The sequence below is a fragment of the Portunus trituberculatus genome, chromosome 46 (genome assembly GCF_017591435.1).
Source record: "Portunus trituberculatus isolate SZX2019 chromosome 46, ASM1759143v1, whole genome shotgun sequence".
In the NCBI taxonomy this organism is placed as follows: domain Eukaryota; kingdom Metazoa; phylum Arthropoda; class Malacostraca; order Decapoda; family Portunidae; genus Portunus; species Portunus trituberculatus.
The window spans coordinates 17,498,444-17,519,638 of NC_059300.1; the positions used below are offsets into that span (position 1 = coordinate 17,498,444).

The 21,195-nt window shown below is 37.4% G+C and overlaps 1 protein-coding gene across 1 annotated transcript in view; it reads left to right on the forward strand.

The window, feature by feature from the left end:
- Window positions 1-21,195, forward strand: part of LOC123519823 (menin-like) — an 80,556-nt gene that overhangs the window by 41,123 nt on the left and 18,238 nt on the right. The window contains exons 6-8 of the mRNA XM_045281340.1: window positions 4,162-4,274; window positions 10,106-10,246; window positions 19,548-19,697. Of these exons, the coding sequence (XP_045137275.1) occupies window positions 4,162-4,274; window positions 10,106-10,246; window positions 19,548-19,637 (344 nt within the window). The 3' untranslated portion in view covers window positions 19,638-19,697. The remainder of the gene's footprint in view (window positions 1-4,161; window positions 4,275-10,105; window positions 10,247-19,547; window positions 19,698-21,195) is intronic.

Below are 21,195 nucleotides of genomic sequence, written 5' to 3' on the forward strand. Positions count from 1 at the left end.
GGACTCTTGAGGAAACCAAAACAATTTACATAAGAAGAAATATGTCACAGGATGAGCGAATGAAAATGAAAGAGCTTGTAAGTTGTAACTGAAGTGAAAGAGAGGAATGATGAAAGAACAGAGGAGGAAAAGACCAAGTTTTTTTGGAGGATGAGAAATGGGAGGCTAAAGAAGTGGTGGATAAAACAGACGGAATAGACATTACATGAAAGAATGAGACTAGGAATGGAATACAAGTGACTTACACGAATATAGATGGATTTCTGTCTAAGAGGCTAGAATGTATGGATTACCTAAGAAATATTGAACCGGACATAATGTGTGTAGTGGAAACAAAGCTAAGGCCCGAAATAAAGCTAGACTGGTTTGTTGTAAAACACTACAAAGTATGGAGAAATGATAGAAAAAATAAAGGAGGTGGTGGTATAATGGTTCTTACTAAGGAAGATCTGATAGTGAAGGAGGTGAACTATAGTAAGAGAAATGAGGAAGTGATAAGTATGCTTATAACAGATGGCAAGACATTAATATTATAACAGTATACATACCACCCAGAACCAATGCTTGGGAATATGAACAGTACCAAATGGTGATGAGAAATACTCTAGACAGAATGAAGCAAGAACTCATCAGAAAGGATAGAGTGATGATAGTCGGAGACTTTAATTGTAAAGAAATAGTGTGGGAAGACTACGAAGTGGTGAACGGTGGTGAGTGGGCAGAGGAATTGTTAAAGGTAGCAACAAATAACTTGATGACACAGTGGGTGAGATCACCAACAAGGTGCAGGGGACAAGATGTTGCAGCAAGGTTGGATTTGGTATTTACCAGGGGCATCTCTCTAAAAGAGGAAATTGAACATGAATGTCCCTATGGGAGAAGCGATCATGATGTCCTAAGCTTTGAGCTGGATACGGAATTAAGCACGAATAAGATTGTGGAATGCAGGAGGAAAAATTAAATTATATTAGGGCAAATTATAACCATATAAGGGAGTTCTTTAATGAAATTGACTGGTCCGTGGTATACCAGGAAAGGGATATGCTATTGAAATACGATAAATTTATGGATTTGTATAACTCTGCTGTGAAAAAGTTTGTGCCATATTACAGAAAGAGGACTTTGAATAATAAACAGTGGTTTGATAGAAATTGTGAAGAAGCAAAAAAGAACAAAGAAAAGGCATGGAAGAAACTTCAGAAAAACAGTGATGTATTATCAAGAGAATTTTACAAAACAGTAAGGAATAGATATGTTGAAGTAAGGAGAACAGCACAGAAGGAATACTAACAGAGGGTGGTGGAAAACTGTGATAGTGACCCAAAAATGTTTTACAAATTCATAAATGGAAAACTAAATATAAGGGAGGCAATAGTAAAGGTAAAAAATTGGGAAGAAGTATATGAGGATACTGGAGATATAGCTGAAATTTTGAACGACAACTTTTGCAAAGTGTTTACAAAGGAGGAGCATTTTATGGGAGGAAGACCTATGGAAATAAAGCAAATGCAGGACATCATGGTTACTAAGGAAGATGTAAGGAAAATTATAAGCAATCTGGATATTAATAAATCAATGGGGCCTGATGGCATATCTGGGAGGTTGCTAAATGAATGTAAGGATCAATTGTTGAACCCCGTATTTGATATTGTGGAAACCTCCATACGAACAGGATTAGTCCCGAAAGAGTGGAAAAGAGCTGACATTGTGCCTATATATAAGAATGGTAGTAGAATGGAACCGCTAAATTATAGACCAGTATCGTTGACTAGTATATTGTGCAAGGTATGTGAAGAAGTAATTAAAGCTAAGTGGAGTGAGTATCTAGAAAGTGAAAACATTCTGAGTGAAAGACAGTTTGGTTTCAGAAAAGGAAGATCGTGTATCCAATTTATTATGTTTTTATTCAAGAGTGACTGACATACTACAACATAGAGAGGGATGGGTGGATGCTATCTACCTGGACTTGAGAAAGGCCTTTGATAAAGTACCACACAATAGACTGATGTGGAAACTAAAGAAGATTGGAGGAGTAAATGATAAACTAGCAAAATGGATGGAAAATTACTTAGTGGGAAGAGAAATGAGAACAGTGGTGAGAGGAAGGAAGTCCGAGTGGAAGAAGGTAACCAGTGGAGTTCCACAAGGGTCAGTGCTTGGTCCCATCATGTTTTTGATTTATGTTAATGATATGCCAGTAGGAATTGACAGTTACATGAACATGTTTGTGGACGATACTAAAATTATGAGGAGAGTAAGGAATGTGGAAGATTGTAACAAGTTACAGGAAGATCTTGATAAAATATATGAGTGGAGTAAGGAGTGGCAGATGGAATTTAATATAGACAAGACCCATGTTATGAAAATGGGAAGAAGTAGATACAGACCAAACTGGGATTACAGGCTGGGTGATGAGAAAATTAAAGAGACCAATGAGGAGAAAGACTTAGGAGTAACCGTGCAAAACACTTTGTCACTGGAGAAACACATTAACAAGATTTTTTTTGAAAACATATAACATGCTTCAAAATATTGGCCTTGCATTCCACTACCTAGATGAAGGAATGATGAAGAAGATATTATGTACCTTAATAAGACCCCAGTTAGAATATGCAGCTTGTGTCTGGTCACCGCATATGAAGAAAAATGTGAAGAAGGTAGAAAGGGTACAGAGGCTGGCAACAAGGATGGTACCAGGACTCAGGGAGTTAGACTATGAGGAAAGACTGAGGAAGCTGGGGCTGACCACATTAGAAGAGAGAAGAACAAGAGGAGACATGATAACTATGTATAAATGGGTGAACAAGATTGACATACTGGACAGAGAGTTGATAAAGGTGACCACAAGTAATCATCTTCGAGGACATGGAAAAAGCTAATAAAAGACATCTGTCTAAATGATGTGAGAAAATACAGTTTCCCGCATCATAGCATTGATAAGTGGAATAAACTAAGCAGTGATGTCGTTGATGCAGTGTGTGTCAATCAGATGAAAGAGAGATATGACAGGAATGGACAAGGAGACAGGACACAGAGAGCTTAGTTCGGGCCCTGTAATACACAAATAGGTAAATACACACACACACACACACACACACACACACACACACACACACACACACACACACACACACACACACACACACACACACACACACACACACTTATGGAATTAAAGGACCTCACATATGAAGAACAACTGAAGGAAATGGAATGCTAACCTTACAAGACAAGAGAATGTGGGAACCTAATAATAACGTGTAAGATAGTGAATGATTTTGAAAAGATAGACAAAGAAGACATGGTGCTGTTGACAGAAGATGATGGAATGACAAGAGGACATGAAAAGAAGAGGCAGTGTGTGAAGGATATTGGAAACTACAGTTTTCCACACAGAACGGTGGAAAAATGGAATGCATTGGATAATGAAGTTGTTACAGTACATAATGAGCATAACTTTAAGGAAAAATTTGATAAATGGAGATATGGAGACAGGACACTATGAGCCCCGCTCGAACCCTGTACATTACAACTATGTAAATAAACACACACACACACACACAAAAAAAAAAAAAATATCGAAAAAATACCTCCTATGTGAGCAAAAGTTGTAGACACTACCTCGCTGTTCCCAAGTCAGCTATGTAAATACTGATTTAACTTCTTTAATGTCTTGGACAACTCTGATGACACAATTGGTGTAAGAGCTTTTGGGGGTATTTTAGCCAGTATACTCTTATAACCCTATTGGCTTAAAATTACTCAATCAAAGGAGAAAAAGTGCCTACCAATGCATTCAGGATAAAACATAGAAAAGAAATGGAAAGTGTCCAACGTATGCAGTATTCAGCTTATTTGGGTCTGACTTAAATGGGGATTACTGTAATGCTGTATGGGGTATATCATTACACATTAGTTATAAATATTTTTGAATTTTTTTTTTGTCAAATATATTATATGATTGCAGTGCCTCTAATAGGTTATTTCCACCTTAATGATTGTATATATATATATATATATATATATATATATATATATATATATATATATATATATATATATATATATATATTATGTATATATATATTCATGGCTAATAAAGTTAGATGTGCTATTTGTGTCATCAGAATTTTTGTATATATTTACTCGATGTTGATTCAGATGTCACTGAGGAGCCTGAGCAGCCAACACTGGAGAAAACTGCTGCTGAGGCTAGGTCATCACAAGATCAAAATGGCAACATGGCAGCTGACTGTACTACATTTACTGAAGAGGTAAGCTTTGTATTACTCAACAGAAAGACTTGCATGAAAATCTTTGTTACATATCTGTATTTTATTTTCAGTATGTCATCAATATTGCCATCCCCACTTCATCCCTTCAGTAAATTTACTGAAAGCCTGTAGCTAAAGCAGTGAAATGTTCCAAAATTTGTTATTTGTCCCTTCACACTTTCCTCATCCTTTTCCTTCACATTCATTTTGAGCTCCTTCCTTAATTTATTTCTTTCGTTTCACTCCTAAACACTTGACAACCACAATTAGTTATACCAACAGTTGAGCTTTGCTATATGCAAGTCCATATTCTTCCATAGGATTTTACTCTAAGAAGTAAATCACCTATGATTGCTGATCATAGCAAGTTAAATAATTTGGCAAGGGTTGGTGTATCCCCAGCTCAACATCACTCAAATTGAAAATTGAAGATCAAAATATAACACTATTTTTTTATTTATTCTTTTTCTGCAAGTGGCCTTAATTAATGTGATTTCCGTTGATTTCCGCATGAATGTGTCAGACGATAGGGATCGTTGTCCGTCTGTAAATTTTCCGCCTTTGTTTACATACCAAGACCAAGACCACAAGACTTGCCGCGTCTCCTCAACCTGCTTCTACGTGCATTGGTTCTACCACTAACCATGAACGCATTCATGCACGCTTTTTGGCTTGTTTAGCTCGTCTAAGTTTCGTAATACACAGTATTACGTTCAGAGCAGCATATCTTTGCCGCAGCGTGGCCTCCATGTTTGTGTTTACATTGTGTTGGCGGGAAGTGACAACGGAAAGTGACGACGAAACACCGTTTGTGTGTGACAGGCCACAGCTAAAATATTGTCGATTTTCTGAAAAACAACGGAAAAAGTAGACAGAAAAAGTGCTAGTGTGACACCGCCTTTACAAAACAGAATGCAGATGATTTTTTACAATCTATAATGGAACTGAAGTCTTGGATGTATGTGTGTGTAACTGGTCCTCATATGTTGGGTTGCACTGATAATGAATTTGGGATAGTGAACACATATTAGATATATTTGCATTAAATAAAAAGAAAGTTAAAATTGGTTAAGGGAGAAAACAGAAAATGCTCAAAATTAATTTTAGTATGATGAATACAGTAAAAAGAGGTTCCCAGAATTGGCTGATTGTTTCAGACTTATACTGACATTCTGAATGGAATTAAGTAACCAGTAACCTTCCACTCCCGTTTTTTATTTATCTGTGATCACACAAAACTATATCAACTGGCTTAAGTGATTTGGTTATTGGAAATATTACAAAATTTTATTGTTCAAAAAAGATTTTTTTAATCTCAAAACAAACAGGCAAATTAACTAAAAAAAAAAAAAAAAAAAAAAAAAAAAAAAATATATATATATATATATATATATATATATATATATATATATATATATATATATATATATATATATATATATAGGGTATTGTGACCAATAGGTATGCATCGGTCCGTTAGGTACACACTTGGCATTTAAAAACTTTTCCACAGGATAATACTTAGGAATTAGAATTTGGTCTCATTTTTAAGCTTAACCATTATGCCTTCATGTCAACAGGTATCAACAATTGGGTTTGTTATGACTTGAAAGATACAATAACAAATATGAGTGAAGGTGTAAAAACCTCGGTTTTCTTTAAAAAACCAAAGGGATGTAATGTTTTTTTCATGTTTAATAACTAATTTTCTACTTGAAAATTACAAATTTTTTCTATTTGTAGATGAATTTTGTCATGCAATGTTTGAGAAAAATACATCAAAACTGCTTAGAAACAAAATATAAAGGCTGGGGCTGTGTGTGTACCTATTGGACTGATCACAGATACCAAAGACCAATAGGTATGGATTTTATCAAACTGCTGCCAGAGAATCCTAGGACACATTGTATGCTATTCTAAGGCCACCTCTACAACAGAGATGAAAAGGATTCTATTTCCTCTGAAACTGTCAGTGCACCTTCCTATAGAACTTACTTTAGAAGTGGTCCAGAACGTATGCAGTGCATGGTGCTCTAATTGTATGTTTGTCCGTATTGGGCACCATACACTGGGTACTTATTGGTGCTCATCTTTCCACAGACCTTAAATTCAACACTCACATAGATTCCATCTGTTCCAAAAGTCACCTAAACACTGGGGTTCTATGGATGAGTATTTTCATTGATCCACAGTGAAGAAAATTTAATGTATTCATAATGTACACAATGAAGCCATACTAAATACAGGCAAACCCCACTTAATGAATGGGTTACGTTCCTAAAAAACATTCGTGCGAATTTTTGTTAAGCTAACCATTTCTAAGAAGACCCCTGAGTTGAACTTCCATTGAGAGTAGACAAATAATCGAGAGTGCATCATAGTACAGTAGAAGGTTTAATGAAAGTGAAAATTATGAAGTTAAACATTTAAGTAGTTTAATTTAAGACTAAGTCATTATAATGTACACTAATGTATGTATGTAAGTAACTTTATAATGTTGATGATCTTAAATTTATGAAGGGAGGGAGAGTGGAGCGGGAAAGACGCTAACTGGCAACCTGTGAAATGTAAACAAAAGGCGCATCATTGTACCGCATACAAAACTTAAGTACCACATTTCCACAAGGCTTTCCATTTTATCCATTGCAGAGTCATGAGTTCAGGTGGTTCTTTTAGCTTGCAAGGAAGATATGGTCTCACCAGCCTTCTTAATAGAGTTTGCTGACTTGAAAATAGTAGAGACAGTAGATAGAGTTAAGCCATGGTGGCGAGCAATGCTATTAGTTTTCTCGCCTCTCATGTCTGTGAATAATATCCAGCTTTACTTCGAGAGCAAGAGACTTCCTTTTCTTCTTAACAATGCTAGGCAACATTGCAGGGCGTTTTGGTGGCATGTTGAGCGTGAGATGACGAGCTGGTGCTGGACCCTGTTTTTATTTTGAACTAAGAGCGGGGAAGGGTAGGGGAGTGAGTGGTGCGTGTTTTGTCCACAAGAGGCATTGGTGTATTCAAAAGCCTGTCGGCTTGTGTGATACGGCGTGGCTTTCAAACTTGGAAAAAATTACCTGAATAAAATTTCGTTAAAGCGAGTTTGGTGTTTGTTATATGAGCAGATGGTAGTAAAAGGAAACGTTCGTTGTAGCAAAATTTCGTTGTGTGAACGTTTGTTAAGGAGGGTTTGCCTGTATATCATACTAATACATACAAGCACTGTTACTTTTCTTACACTGTAAAGGACTGGAACAGTCTTCCGAATTGTATTTTAGACAACAGTACAATAGATGCATTCTTCTCTAAACAAATGTACAATCATTTATCACAACACCTCAACACTAACAGACACACTTGATTCATTTCTCTCCCTTCCACACTCAGATCCCTTCACCCCCGCAACACAGTTGCCAGATGTCCCAGTTAAGATGAGGCCACATTTATGATTGAAAAGCCCAGAAAAAAGGCCAACCTTATTATTACACTGTAATATAGATGATATGGGAAAAAACAAAACAAAACACTATATCAGGCTTAATAATGACAAAGGATCACTAATTAGCTAGATAGAGCCAATACTCCATGTTATCTTTCTATATTCTGTAAAATCAAGTTTATTATGTATATTGAGTGATGGCCTATGTGGACGAGGTTTGGATGTTGTCTTGCTTAAAATGTACTTGCTTAGGAGTGCAGCAAGTTCAAAAGTGGACCAAGAAATTTTGAGAAGGGGGAGGTGACGCCATTCCTACCCCTAAGCCTCGCTCTGGTCAGCCAAGGAAGATATCAAATCATACTTCTAAGGCCATTAGGAGGCAGTTGGATAAAAATGCAACACTCACAGCTAGAAAACTGAAGGAAAGTAATCCTTCACTGCTTCAGGATGTATCTGTAACTTGTATCTCCGATCATTTACTCAAAGATTTACATCATCATAGTTGTTGTGCCAAAATTCTTCCCTTGCTAAGTGGGAACAACATTAGTGATCGCATAGCTTTTTGTAAGAAATATAGGGATTGGACCCTAGAAGACTGGGACCAAGTCTTGTGGAGTGACGAATCAACGTTTGTGGTGTCATCGGGATGCAGATCCAAGCGTGTGAGGTGCCACAGGGGATCTGACCCCAATGACCCACACTATACAGCCAAAGTGGTAAAGCTTGCTCCAAGTGTTATGGTTTGAGTTTGCATTGCTTTTGGTGGAGTTGACACTTTAGTGTTTCTTGAAAAAAGTGAGAGTATAGATCAGCACAGTTATTATTTCAAGTTACTGTGTGATAACCTGCTGGAAACTTTTGATAAGTGTAACGCTAGTTGGTTTATGCAAGATGGAGCTCCTCCTCACACAGCTCTGTCTGTTACCCAGTGGTTAGAGGACTGTTTAAAAAAAAGTAGCCTGGGAATTCACCAGACCTGAAGCCCATAGAGCATTTTTTTATTTATTTATTTTTTTTATTTTTATTATGCAGTGCCATTGGCAACCAAATGTTAGAAAAAAAAAGGCCCACTGGAGCCACAGGTTCCTTAAAAGGTAAAGAGAGTCGTCCAAAAGCAAGGGACAAATATCTCAACACCTCTCTCTTAAAAGAAGTTAAGTTGTAGGAAGATGGAAATAAAGAAGCAGGCAGGGAGTTCCAGAGTTTGCCAGTGAAAGGTATGAATGATTGAGAGTACTGGTTAACTCTTGTATTAGAGGGTTGGACAGAGTAGGGATGAGAGGCAGAAGAAAGCCTTGTGCAGCAAGACCGCAGGAGGAGGGGAGGCATGCATTTAGCAAGACCAGTAGAGCAGTTAGCATGAAAATAGCGATAAAAGATAGAAAGAGATGCAACATTTCGGCGGTGAGAAAGAGGCTGAAGACAGTCAGTCAGAGGAGGGGAGTTCATGATACAAAAAGCTTTTGATTCCACTTTATCTAATAAAGCTGTATCTGATAAAGCTGTGTGACATATTAAAAAACAGCTTCAGGATAGTGATGCTTCAACTGTAGGAAAGGTAAAAATAGAAGTACAAGATATTTGGAAAAATATTATTCCCAGTCATGTAGAAGAACTGTCAAGAAGCATCCCAGTACATTTGGAGAATGTCATCATGCTTAAAGGAAAATCGCTTGGCAAATAAGGTGTCATGAACCATTTAAATGTCTTTAAATGTCTACTGTATTTAAAGGCAACAGTTGTTTACGTCTTTTGCTCAAACTTTTCGCTATCACTACGTATTATTAGACATGGAAAATAAGTATGCACTGATTATAAGCGTATTTTTCCCAACAATGAATTACAATATTTAGAAACACTTTATACCACATTAAGGTACAACCATTCCTGCAAGATATGGTAGGAGGCATGACATGCTTTGGAAATTTGGGGGAAGAGTACAATCATGGGAAGAAGATTTTTATATATATATATATATATATATATATATATATATATATATATATATATATATATATATATATATATATATATATATATATAACTATTGAACACTTTACCTTACTGATGTCTCAGTTTAATTCCTTAATGATTTCATTCTGCCATTTATCAGTTCCACTTTATTTGTTTGTCTTTTTAATCCATACTGATGGTCCTTCAAAGAATAGTGATTAGGAGTTTCTTGTCATTCTCCTGGGGAAACAGAAAGCCAGGTTGGTGCTAGCTACAACTGTTAACATGCTTAGACCTATTATATTTGTTTATGTGCCTTAACTTTTGATAATGGTTGCCTACTCAGAAAACCTGTTTTCACTATGTATAACCTTATATTGTTGGTACAGTTGTATTTTGGAGAAATGCAAAATTGGTGTACATGTGGGGTTCACCCAATGTACTCTTGCAGGAATTGGATCCAAGTGAAATGATGCACCGCTGGCCACCAGTTAGACTTGCTTCAGCCAAGATGCGAGGGCTACGGGATCTATTACTAGCTGACAAACTTAATTCTCAGGCCATTTCTCTTCAGCTCACAGCACAATCACAGGTGAGTGCTTATCTTGACCATGAGTTATATTATATTCCATTGTAAGCTACTTCATGATTTTTTTTATTTCTCAACATTCTATATACTGTATAACTAAGTTTTTAACAGGTAAGGTTGTGTTAGATTAGGAAACAGAGAGTGCAGCTTAACATATTATAAATTGAAATATTTCCCAAAGTTCTCTTCTGAAATGATTAATAATTGAACCTGTTTTCTGTGTGATATCATCTTAGCTCTGAAAAGAGATATATAGAGAAATCGTCAGGAGCCTTAACTAGAGTACAGGAAGCTGGATAAACTTGAGGATTTAAGTTTATAACCAAGAAGTTCTGAATCAAGGTGTAGTAATGGCTGAGGTGTTCCTTGAGGCAGTTATCAATTCCTTGATAGCTACTAGCCCCAGCTCATATTGTCTTCCCTGATCCAGGATTCCTTAATCAAGTACTGAATTCATCTAACATAAGATTTTTATGCTGAGGCCTCCACCTGATATCTCATGAGTTGTTGTACCATTAGCTTGAGAAGAGCTTCTGATTCCCTTAAATTTTCTTGTTTCATGGAAGAAGCTTTCCATATAATTATCAGCACACACAACTGATCTTTTCAGTAACTTTCATAGCAAAGTTATAAAAGGCAGCCATTATTTTACTGAAAACCAAGCAAAAGTTTTGTTCAGTATCTTGTCACGCAGGGAACTTTTTTTTTCTTTTATAAAAGATGTAAGCTAGAACAAGCCTTGTTTTGCCTTTGAAGTTTTAACTTACATTAAAGTCATGAAAATGTCATACCAAATAAGCTGAAAACAAAATTCCAGTAATTTTTGTTACTTGAGATTATGGCAGAAGCCAGCCTTAGATTAAGATAGGATTGCTTCTGCCTTAATGTACTTCACTTAGTTGGTGGCTAGGAGGGAAGATTCATGTGTTGCTTCTATAAACAATGATTGTTGGACATTTTATCAACCTTCATGATAATAAGGGCAGTGAGAATCAGGGCAGTACATTGAGTATGGCAGTGTATTTCAGATGTAAACAATACTGGATTAGACCTCATCTTTGGCTGAGGATTGTGCTTGGCCCAAGTTCCCTAGTGTGAATTTTATTACATGAATTTTACATCAAAAGGCATATTGATGTGTTAAGATAATTACTTTTCCAAAATTTAAATGTAGTAGGGAACAGAAAAAAGTTATTTAGCCTTTTTTTCTTTGGAGGTTAAGAAGAGTGCAAGATGGTCATACAGTCGGTGCCAAAAAAAAAGATGAAATTCTCAGTAGGTGTCAGAATGCTTGCCATTCGGCTAGTTTGATCTGATAGTATGAGAGAGCAGATCACTGATAATATTTGAGCACACTCACACATTAAATGTTTTAGTATAGACGATGATAACATTTTTTCCATGCTTCTAAAAGTTGCTATTGCATATTTTTCTTTATTGTCCACTTTTGGCTACTAAGCCATGTACTACTGGTGACTAAATAATATCTATTGTTGCCTTATCTTCATTACATTGTGCACCATTCATGACATCTAATTTCTCTCAGTTGTACTGGTGGTGATAGGACAAGGTTTTGTAGTATTTCAAAAGTATTTGTGAGAATGTCAATTGGAAAAGATTAAATGAGTATGTACTACATATTGGTAATTTACAACAGGATGACATCCATACCTAAGCTGGTATAAAACACTTTCTTATACCTCAATGATAACAAATATGAAGTATAGTGGAGACTCAATACTTGAACTTGATTTATTCTGAAATAGCTGTTTGAGTATTAAAAAAGTGTGACTATTGATACCTATAAATCAGGTAATTCATTCTAATCTTAGCAAAATCTCAAGTTTATAAAAATTTCAATGTGTTTTTTTTTATAATTTTGATTTGTGCATAGTGTAAGTGAAGGCTGGTGATGGATAACATAGAAGAGGAGGGAAGAAGGATGGGGAGGAGGAGGGAGGTCGTCGGGAGGACAAGTCACAATACATGAAAATGTCTGGTGTGATTCCTTTGAACCCAATAAAATTTTTTTTTTTTTTATTATGTAGGGAAGAGGGCCAGCCAAGGGCAAAAAAAAGAAAAGATAAAAAAAGGCACACTTGAGTGCTAGCTCACTAAAAAGTGGAAAAGCGTCAGCCAAAATTAGGGAGCAAATGCCTCGATACCTCCCTTTTAAAAGAAGACAAGTCATAGGGATTTGGAAATACAGATGCAGGGAGGGAGTTCCAGAGTTTACCAGTGAAAGGTATGAATGATTGAGAGTACTGGTTAAGTTAACTCTTGCATTAGAGAGTTGGACAGAATAGGGATGAGAGGAAGAAGAAAGCCTTGTGCAGTGAGGCTGCAGGAGGAGGGGAGGCATGCTGTTAGCAAGATCAGTAGAACAGTTAGCATGAAAATAGTGATAAAAGATGGAAAGAGATGCAACATTTCGGTGGTGAGAAAGAGGCTAAAGACAGTTAGTCAGAGGAGGGGAGTTCATGAGACGAAAAGTTCTTGATTCCACCCTATCTACTAAAACTGTGTGACTGGAGCCCCTCCAAACAGTGTAGGTTGGGCTTCCTCACGCGGGGCAGCGGTTTCCTAGCGGGCGGGCTTTGAGATAGGTACCCCAAAAAGTATCCCCTTTAGCCCATAAATTCGCGTGAAAAAGCCCATATGGTATTTAAAAAAAAAAAAAATGTGAATAGTACTCCATACATGGGAGGATAAGGCCCTTATACAGAGTAAGCAGTTGGAGGGGTGAGAAAAACTGGCAGAGACGTCTCAGAACACCTAACTTCATGGAAGCTGTTTTAGCAAGAGATGAGATGTGAAGTTTCCAGTTAAGATTATGAGTAAAGGACAGACAGAGGATATTCATTGTGGAAGAGGGAGACAGTTGAGTGTCATTGAAGAAGAGGGGATAGTTGTCTGAAAGATTGTGTTGAGTTGGTAGATGGAGGAATTGAGTTTTTTAGGCATTGAAAACTACTAGATTTTCTCTGCCCCAATCGGAAATCTTAGAATGATCAGAAGTCAGGTATTCTGTGGTGTCCGTGCATGATTTATTGACTTTCTGAAGGGTTGGTCGTCTCTAAAAGGATGTGGATAGATTAAGGGTGGTATCATCAATGTAGGAGTGGATAGGGCAAGAAGTTTGGTTAAGATCATTAATGAATAATAGAAAGAAAGGGGTGACAGGACAGAACCCTGAGGAACACCACTATTAATGGATTTAGGAGAAGAACAGTGGCTGTCTACCATAGCAGCAATAGAACGGTTGGAAGGGAAACTTGAGATAAAGTTGCAGAGAGAAGGATAGACACCATAGGAAGGCAGTTTGGAAATCAAAGCTTTATTCCTGACTGACTCTTATCAAAAGCTTTTGATATGTCTAACATGACAGCAAAAGTTTCACCAAAATCTCTAAAAGAGGATGACCAAGACTCAGTAAGGAAAGCCAGAAGATCACCAGTAGAGCGACCTTGACATAAGCCATACTGGCGATCAGATAGAAGTGTGAAGTGACATTTAAGAATTTTCCTATTCAAGATAGATTAAAAAACTTTAGACAAGCAAGAGATTAAAGCTATAGGACGGTGGTTTGAGGGATTAGAACGGTCACCCTTTTTAGAAACAGGCTGAATGTAGGGAAACTTCCAGTAAGAAGGAAAGGTAGAAGTCGCTAGACAAAGTTGAAAGAGTGGCCAGGCAAGGTGCAAGCATGGAGGCACAGTTTTTGAGAACAATAGGAGAGACCCCATCAGGTCCATAAGCCTTTTGAGGTTTTAGGCCAGTGAGGGCATGGAAAACATCATTACCATTAACCCCTTTGATAAAAGATTGTACATGTACACGAGAATTGGTTCCTCGTACACACATACAAGCTCGTATGCGTGTATGAGATTGGCAATAGGATCTCAATAGAAAAATCAAATGTTTGTATTATGGCTTGGAGTGCTGTCTGAGGCCTTGTATGGGTGCACAGACACACTGGGGAAGCCCCTCCCACTATTCTAGTAGCCAATTAGTATGTTGCTATAGGCATATGTCACAGCCTCTTGGCCAGTGCCCTGGCAGGACATGTGTCCTCCTCAGTTTGATTAATGCATTCATTCTGAGTGGATCAATGCTGCCTGTGTGGACTTCTTAGTAGGCACATTGGCTTGTAGTGTGTGTGAGTGAATTTTATTTTATTTTATTTTATTTTTATTGTTTTATTTAATTAATTAATTAATTAATTAATTTTTTTCTTATTTATTTTTCACTCTGACTGAGTACCTTCCTGGCAATGATGAGAGTGATGATAGTGAGTATGATAGTGAAGATGATTTTATGGATGAATTTGTGCCCATGATGGACCATGGGTGGTGCCTCATGTCTGATCTATTCAGTGATGTGCAGCCAGACCCAGTCCTCATGTTCAGTGCTGATGACCTTAACCCTGCCAACCTGTCTGCCATATCTCTGCCTCCTTTTACGTGCCCACGTGAAGCCTTCATGTATATATTTGACAATGAAGTGGTAGATAGCATATGTAAATGGATGAATGAGAGGACACAAGTGTATTTTGCCACCACAGGAAAAAAGAAAGTTAATGGTGTGATTTGCCAAATGCACCCATCCCCCTGCAATACAAGTATTCCAGTAGATTCCCATAACAGCTACACACCCACCCATTTAAGTTGTTTTTTCACCTGCTTTTATGTATATTTTATAATATTTTTTTTGTCCAACACATACTAGACACATTAATGATGGTCATGTTAGGACAAATTATGTCAGTTTTTATTTTTTCTAAATGTAAGCCTTACTTAGCTTTACACAATCTTACCTAACCTAACCCAAGCTATCCAAACCAAACTAAACTTAACATAATCTTCATTGAAGTACAGTAAGTCCTCGTTATACGGTACTTCTTTATCCGGTAAATTCACAGTTACGGTATTTGTAAATTACTACCCTCGATTCGATATACGGTAAGAAAAATTCACAGATACAGTATCCGCTCATGTCATCCAAGAGGGCACAGCGCGGGGGAGCAGGGGTGATGACGTCATCCAAGCCACATCTCCCCACCACTTACAGTACTGACTTTAACTTGACCACCCTTGGAGCCTGTTATCTTTTCCCTTCCCCCCCTCTTTTTTTTTTTTTAACTGCATTACATATTACTTACATGCATTACTCATTGGATGAATAAATGGAATATTAAAGGGTCTATTGTAAGCACAAATATATTCATAATAATTATGACAAACATTTAAAGCCTGCTACCAGCGGCAAACCATGCAGCAACTGATAAAGGGCACAGATGGGCCTGGCAAGCCCACTATCAGAGAATGGTGGAAGTCGTATAACATCAAGCACACCTTAGATAACATCAAGTCATCTTGGGACAAAGTGAAGATGTCTGCCATGAACTTAGCGTTTAATAAAGTATGGCCAGAATGTGTGCATGACTTCCCAGGCTTCACTGAAGACGACATTGGTGTGATCAGAAATGACATAGTAAATCTGTGTCATAGGGCAGGCTTCAATGAAGTTGATAATGATAATGTTCAAGATCTTTTGGAAAGCCATGCTAAACCTCTCTCAAATTATGAACTTATAGAGCTAGACAAGGCATCATAGGAGGCAGAAAAAGAGGGAGATGAGGAAGAAGAACCTGTGCGTGGCCTGGACATCAAAACTTTTAGAGAATGTCTCGGTGGTATCGAAAAAGCTCTGGAAACCCTGAAGGAACGTGACCCAAATCCTGCCAGGAGTAGCAAAGTGGCTCATGACGTATAGAAAAGTGTCAAAAATTTATCAAGACATCTATGATGAAAAAACAAGAAAAACCAAACAGTCCTCCATTTACTTGTTCTTCAAGCCAATCAGACATGCCGTCCCTGTCACACTTGCCGACCCTGCTACAGCTGGCCCTTCCACATCTGCTTCCGACAGTGCAGACAATGAAGTCGTATTCTCATCTGCCCACTCAATGGAAGATGAGTAAGGGCTGAAATCCCTATTGTCCCTTAGCTTCTGAAGGGACACCATCTGATAGAATACATGGCAAGTGAAAGGTAAATAAAACATTTTCTGTTTATTTCTTTTGCGAAGTACTATCATACCTTGCCCAACATGACAGTTATGTTCCTGAGCTCATCGTGCACGGCGAGATTTGTGTTGGGCGAATAATAGGCCCTATGGGAAAATAGGGGTTAGGTTCCTAGATCCTCCCCCCAAAAAAAACTTTTTTACCAAAAAGACTGAAAAAAAAACAACAATAAATGAAGTACCAAACACATTTTATTTAAATACAGTACTAGTACCTTATTTAGTTTGTTTATTGGTTGGAGAGGGCTTGAAATATGAAGTGATGGGCCTGTGACTGGCAGATGCTCCCTTATGGCGTAAGGTCTCCTTGTAGGGCACAAGAAGCTCCTCAACACCCCTCTTGAACTTAATGCTCCTCTCCAGGATGGGATCTGTTTCAGTGAAGAGGGATGTTGCATCTTCCATGACTTTCAGCAAATTACGAAGAGTCTTGATGGTGAAGACAGTCTTGGTCTCTTCATCATCATCAAGATCCTCATCATCAGCACCTCCTCTTGCCTCTTCCTCCAGCTGCAGCAACTCTTCAAGTGAAGGCTCAGCATCATGTGAGTCAATCACATCATCTACATCTTCCTCAGTCATATCATCAAAGCCTTCTCCCCTAACTGTGTGGGGCGAGTCCAAGAGGCTTGGGAGGGGAGGTCGCATGCATCCACCAGGACCAACGGGAGATTCAAATGGAGAGCAAATTGTGCAATCACGAGTCAAAGTCGTGCTTGGCGAAATATGGTATATTTTACCGATTCGTGTATACGCGAGATTTGTGTTTGGCGAATTCGTGTTTGGCAAGGTATGATAGTACTTCATATTTTTTTTTATATATGACTATTTTCATGTATTTTAATTTCTGTAGGGGTGACTTTTTGACGTGCTGGAACACATTCCCTTTTATTACATGTTATAATGGGTTCGGTATATGGTAATTTTGATTTGTGGTAAGGTTTTCAGGAACGCATATGTACTGTATAACAAGGACTTACTGTATCTAGTACAGGGGATCTTCGTGATTCAACTGTTCGCAGTTTGAATTATTGTCAATTCAAAATCAGTTAATTAATACCCAATCCTCAAGGTTTGACTAACTGACTCACCAATTCGACATTCATATCTCGCGCGCCACCCACCTGGTCAAATCCGCCACCACCACAAATTCGTCCCCAGCCTGCCAGGTGAAAGTGTAAACCGACGCTACCCTGTGCCGCACAGATTGGGCAAAAAGTAGCGGATTGGGCTAATTTTGAAGAGTATGCGCTACTTAAATTCATAATCTGCTACCTGCGATTTTTTGGGCTACTTAATTCATTATATGTTTGGGCTGCTTGATGACATTATAGGGCTACATTTGCAATTTTTCTAAATGTTAACAATAATAATGATGATATTGACAACATTAATAAAAGTAAGAAAAATAATAATAGTAGTAATATTAACCGTGACATTGAGAACGATGTAGTTTTGGTGCTTTTTCTTTTTTTGTCATGAGTTGGCAACTGATGATATCACACTTCTCTCGCCTCACCATATGTCAAGAAAATGACTTATTAGATAATGCAAATCTAAAAAAAAGTGATGCAGAGGAAGTGAAAGGAAAAATCTTTAAGGCAATAAGAATGAATAAGTTTTGTTAAGATGAAGAGAAATATTTTGGTTAAATTTAGGTAAGAATGGAAATGAAAAAAAAAAAAGCCAGAAAAAACTTATGGAAAAAATGGTACATCGTGAAAAAGGACTCCACTCCCCTCCCTCTAACCCCATGGAAAGAAATGTGAGCAGACAGTAGTAAGTACAAAATATAGTAGTTAAAGTAATACGTAGTAGTTTTTTTGTATTGGGCTACATTGTGGTGAAATCCGCTACTTTTCAAGCATGCTTCTACTACTTTTCATTAGCAAAGTCTGGCAACACTGCCTGTGTGTCGCTTCCTCTGCGTCTCTCTCGCCCCAGGCGTTGTCCGTGCAGGCCATGCTCCGCCATTCCATCTCTTGCCTCCATGCCGCTTAGACTATTCCGCGCAAAGCCACCTCCACGTAAGAAGCACAATTTCCTGCCTTTCAAAGATAAGCTTGAGCTTATAAGAAAGTATGAGGCAGGTATAGCTCACAGTGTGGTTGCAGTGCAAATAGGTGTCCTTAGATCAACAGTATCATCAATTTGGAAGAAGAGGGACAAGTACTGCAAGACCGCTGCAAGTGTTTTCATTTCCAAAAGTGTACTGTACACCACCCTAGTGTGTTTAATAAAAAAAGTTAGATATAAATGAAACCTTTAATAGTACTGAATTAGTCTGAGTTAATGTTTTTTTTTAGAGATTATAGTGATGTTAGGCTGGAGGTTGGCCTCTATCCCCCCTAATTCTTAAGTATCTTATGGGAAAAATTGCTTCACGATTCGAATAAACGCTGATTCGACGATGAAAAACCGCCGTAACCCCTGTCGAATTGCGAGGATTCCCTGTATGTGTTAAGCAAAAAATATTTTCAAAATGTCTGAAAAAACAGGTAAAAAGGCAAGTTGAGTGGGTGTATGTGTAGCGGTTGGGGGGTCTGCAGGAAGGCTTGTATTGTGGGGTTGAACGGTAGCAAAAATGGCCTTGTGATGAAGGGTTTAATACATTCTAGCCCCCCAAAAAACACCACAAATTTTTTAATAGTATTTTTGCTAAGGAAAAGGTATCAATAGATAAATATTGTTTAAAAACATAATAAAGCATAGCAAAAGAAAATGCAGATAAATAAACTGGGTTTTATAAAGTATCTTGGAGATCAGGAGTGCATTCCATGGGACATTCCTTAGTTTTCTTTGCTTTTTTTCTCTGCAGGGTGTTTCACAAAACATCTGTCCAAGGAGGTTTGCTTCATCCTCTTTTTCAGAATGTTTTGGGAGTGAGTTAAACATGTGCTTCCTGCTTAGGACTAATGGTGGGAAAAAGAAATTTAGCATTTTAATTACACAAAACGTTAGCATAACATGAAAAATGCTTCTATAATGGGCAGTTGGGGGTGAAGAATGAACTCTACGTATTGGATGCAGTATGCTGGACGTTGCTGGACCAAATAACGGCAGCATACCTGGAGCTAGCTGCACTGTATTTGTTATTTTTCTTGTGCATTTGAAAATTTAGTATCATCAGATTTGTATATTTTGTTTTTAACCAGTTAGATGATCCTATCATCTGAATGAAAGATACTCATTAAGAAAACCTTAATTTTTACTTCAGGTGACCATGACAAAGAAGAGAGGGAGCATTGGTGGTGAAGTAGAGAGCAGCCATCACGTGGGGCGCTCAAAGAGATCACGGCGAGACTGAGGTCAGGCCCAGTTTGGGGGTCAGCTGTGCTGGATAGCACGGCAGTAGTATAACACCCTGGTAAGGTGAGCTGCCACACACTTAGTTGGCAGAAAGATGCTTTCTAAGATTTGTTGACTTATACCACTCAAGTAAATTATAAAGATATTTTTTATTTGCTGTCAGTGTGATACTTTCTGGCATAATTATGAGAATACTATTTTTATTTATTTCATGAAGTGGTATGGTTTAGCTTTTGATTAAAATCTTACCATGTTATGTTATTTATTAAAGAAAACATTTGTGTGACTGTCAGGGAAGGCTGTTCTTGCCTTCATCACACAGAAAGAAATTTGTTTCTTGACTGACTGCTGTCTGAAGGTCCTACCCAAATTTGTTCTTTTCAGTCTTGATGCTTTTTATAATTTAGAATATTCTGTATTTATGTACAGTAAGACATACGTATATATATATATATATATATATATATATATATATATATATATATATATATATATATATATATATATATATATATATTTATATTTGCTATTTTCTGGTGATTTTTTTTTTTATATTAGCTTGTACACTTATTTTGGAGAGACCTTTAGAGGACAGTCAATGAGTGGCTTACATTATAATTCTAGGTCATTTTATAAGGTGGCAAGGTACTGTGAACACAGCCACTGAAGGGTTAGGGTATAGTATCCATGGTGATAGTCAAAATTAGATTTTATTTTTAATGTCTTTACCAAAGTCTTAAATTTCCTTTAAATTTGGAAAAAGGATTTTTATACAAAGCTTATGTAAATAATTAGATGCCATTTCCTGATTGAGAAATGTGCCACATTGATTAGGAGTAGTGATATTATTTATTTTAAGAGGTTACAGACAAATATTAAGTAATCCAAAGGAATGGCTATTAAGCTTTTTATGTTTGTTGTCTAAGAGAAATCAAAGATTATTTTTGAAATAATGTATATGGATATGATTATTGTTAACTACATGTGACTGTAGTGTCTTTCTTTAGCATAGTCATATGGCCATACAATTATTACTGGGAGAAAATGGTGGCATGCACAAGCAGGCCTGTTGATGGCATTGTTATTCCAGTTGCTGTATATCACATACTGCCTTGGAGACTACCCCAAGAGGCATAGGTTCTACCTTGCCCTGCCCATTTGTCAGGGCAGAGCAAGGGACTGCTGAGGTGTTGTGGCAGGCAGGCAGGCAGGCAGGCTTTTGATACCTCTTCCCCCTCTCATTCATGTCTGGTCTCAGTAGCCTGTGATGGTTTACATGCAGAGGTCTATGTGTACATCACGTTCAGGGGAATTTTCTTGATTTAAGGTGCTGGTACAAGTACAATTGTCTTTGCAAAAAATGGTATTGATAAGACTGTGGATTCCTAAATATTGCTTGCTAGATATTATATGTTTAGATATTTATGCCTGCTCGTATGTCGTATTACACATTGTTTTGTTGGAATGTGGAATATTCTATCAACCCCCAAAATATGCTGTATATTCACTTTATATTGGAGTCTAGATTAATTTATTTGTACATATTGTACCTTTCC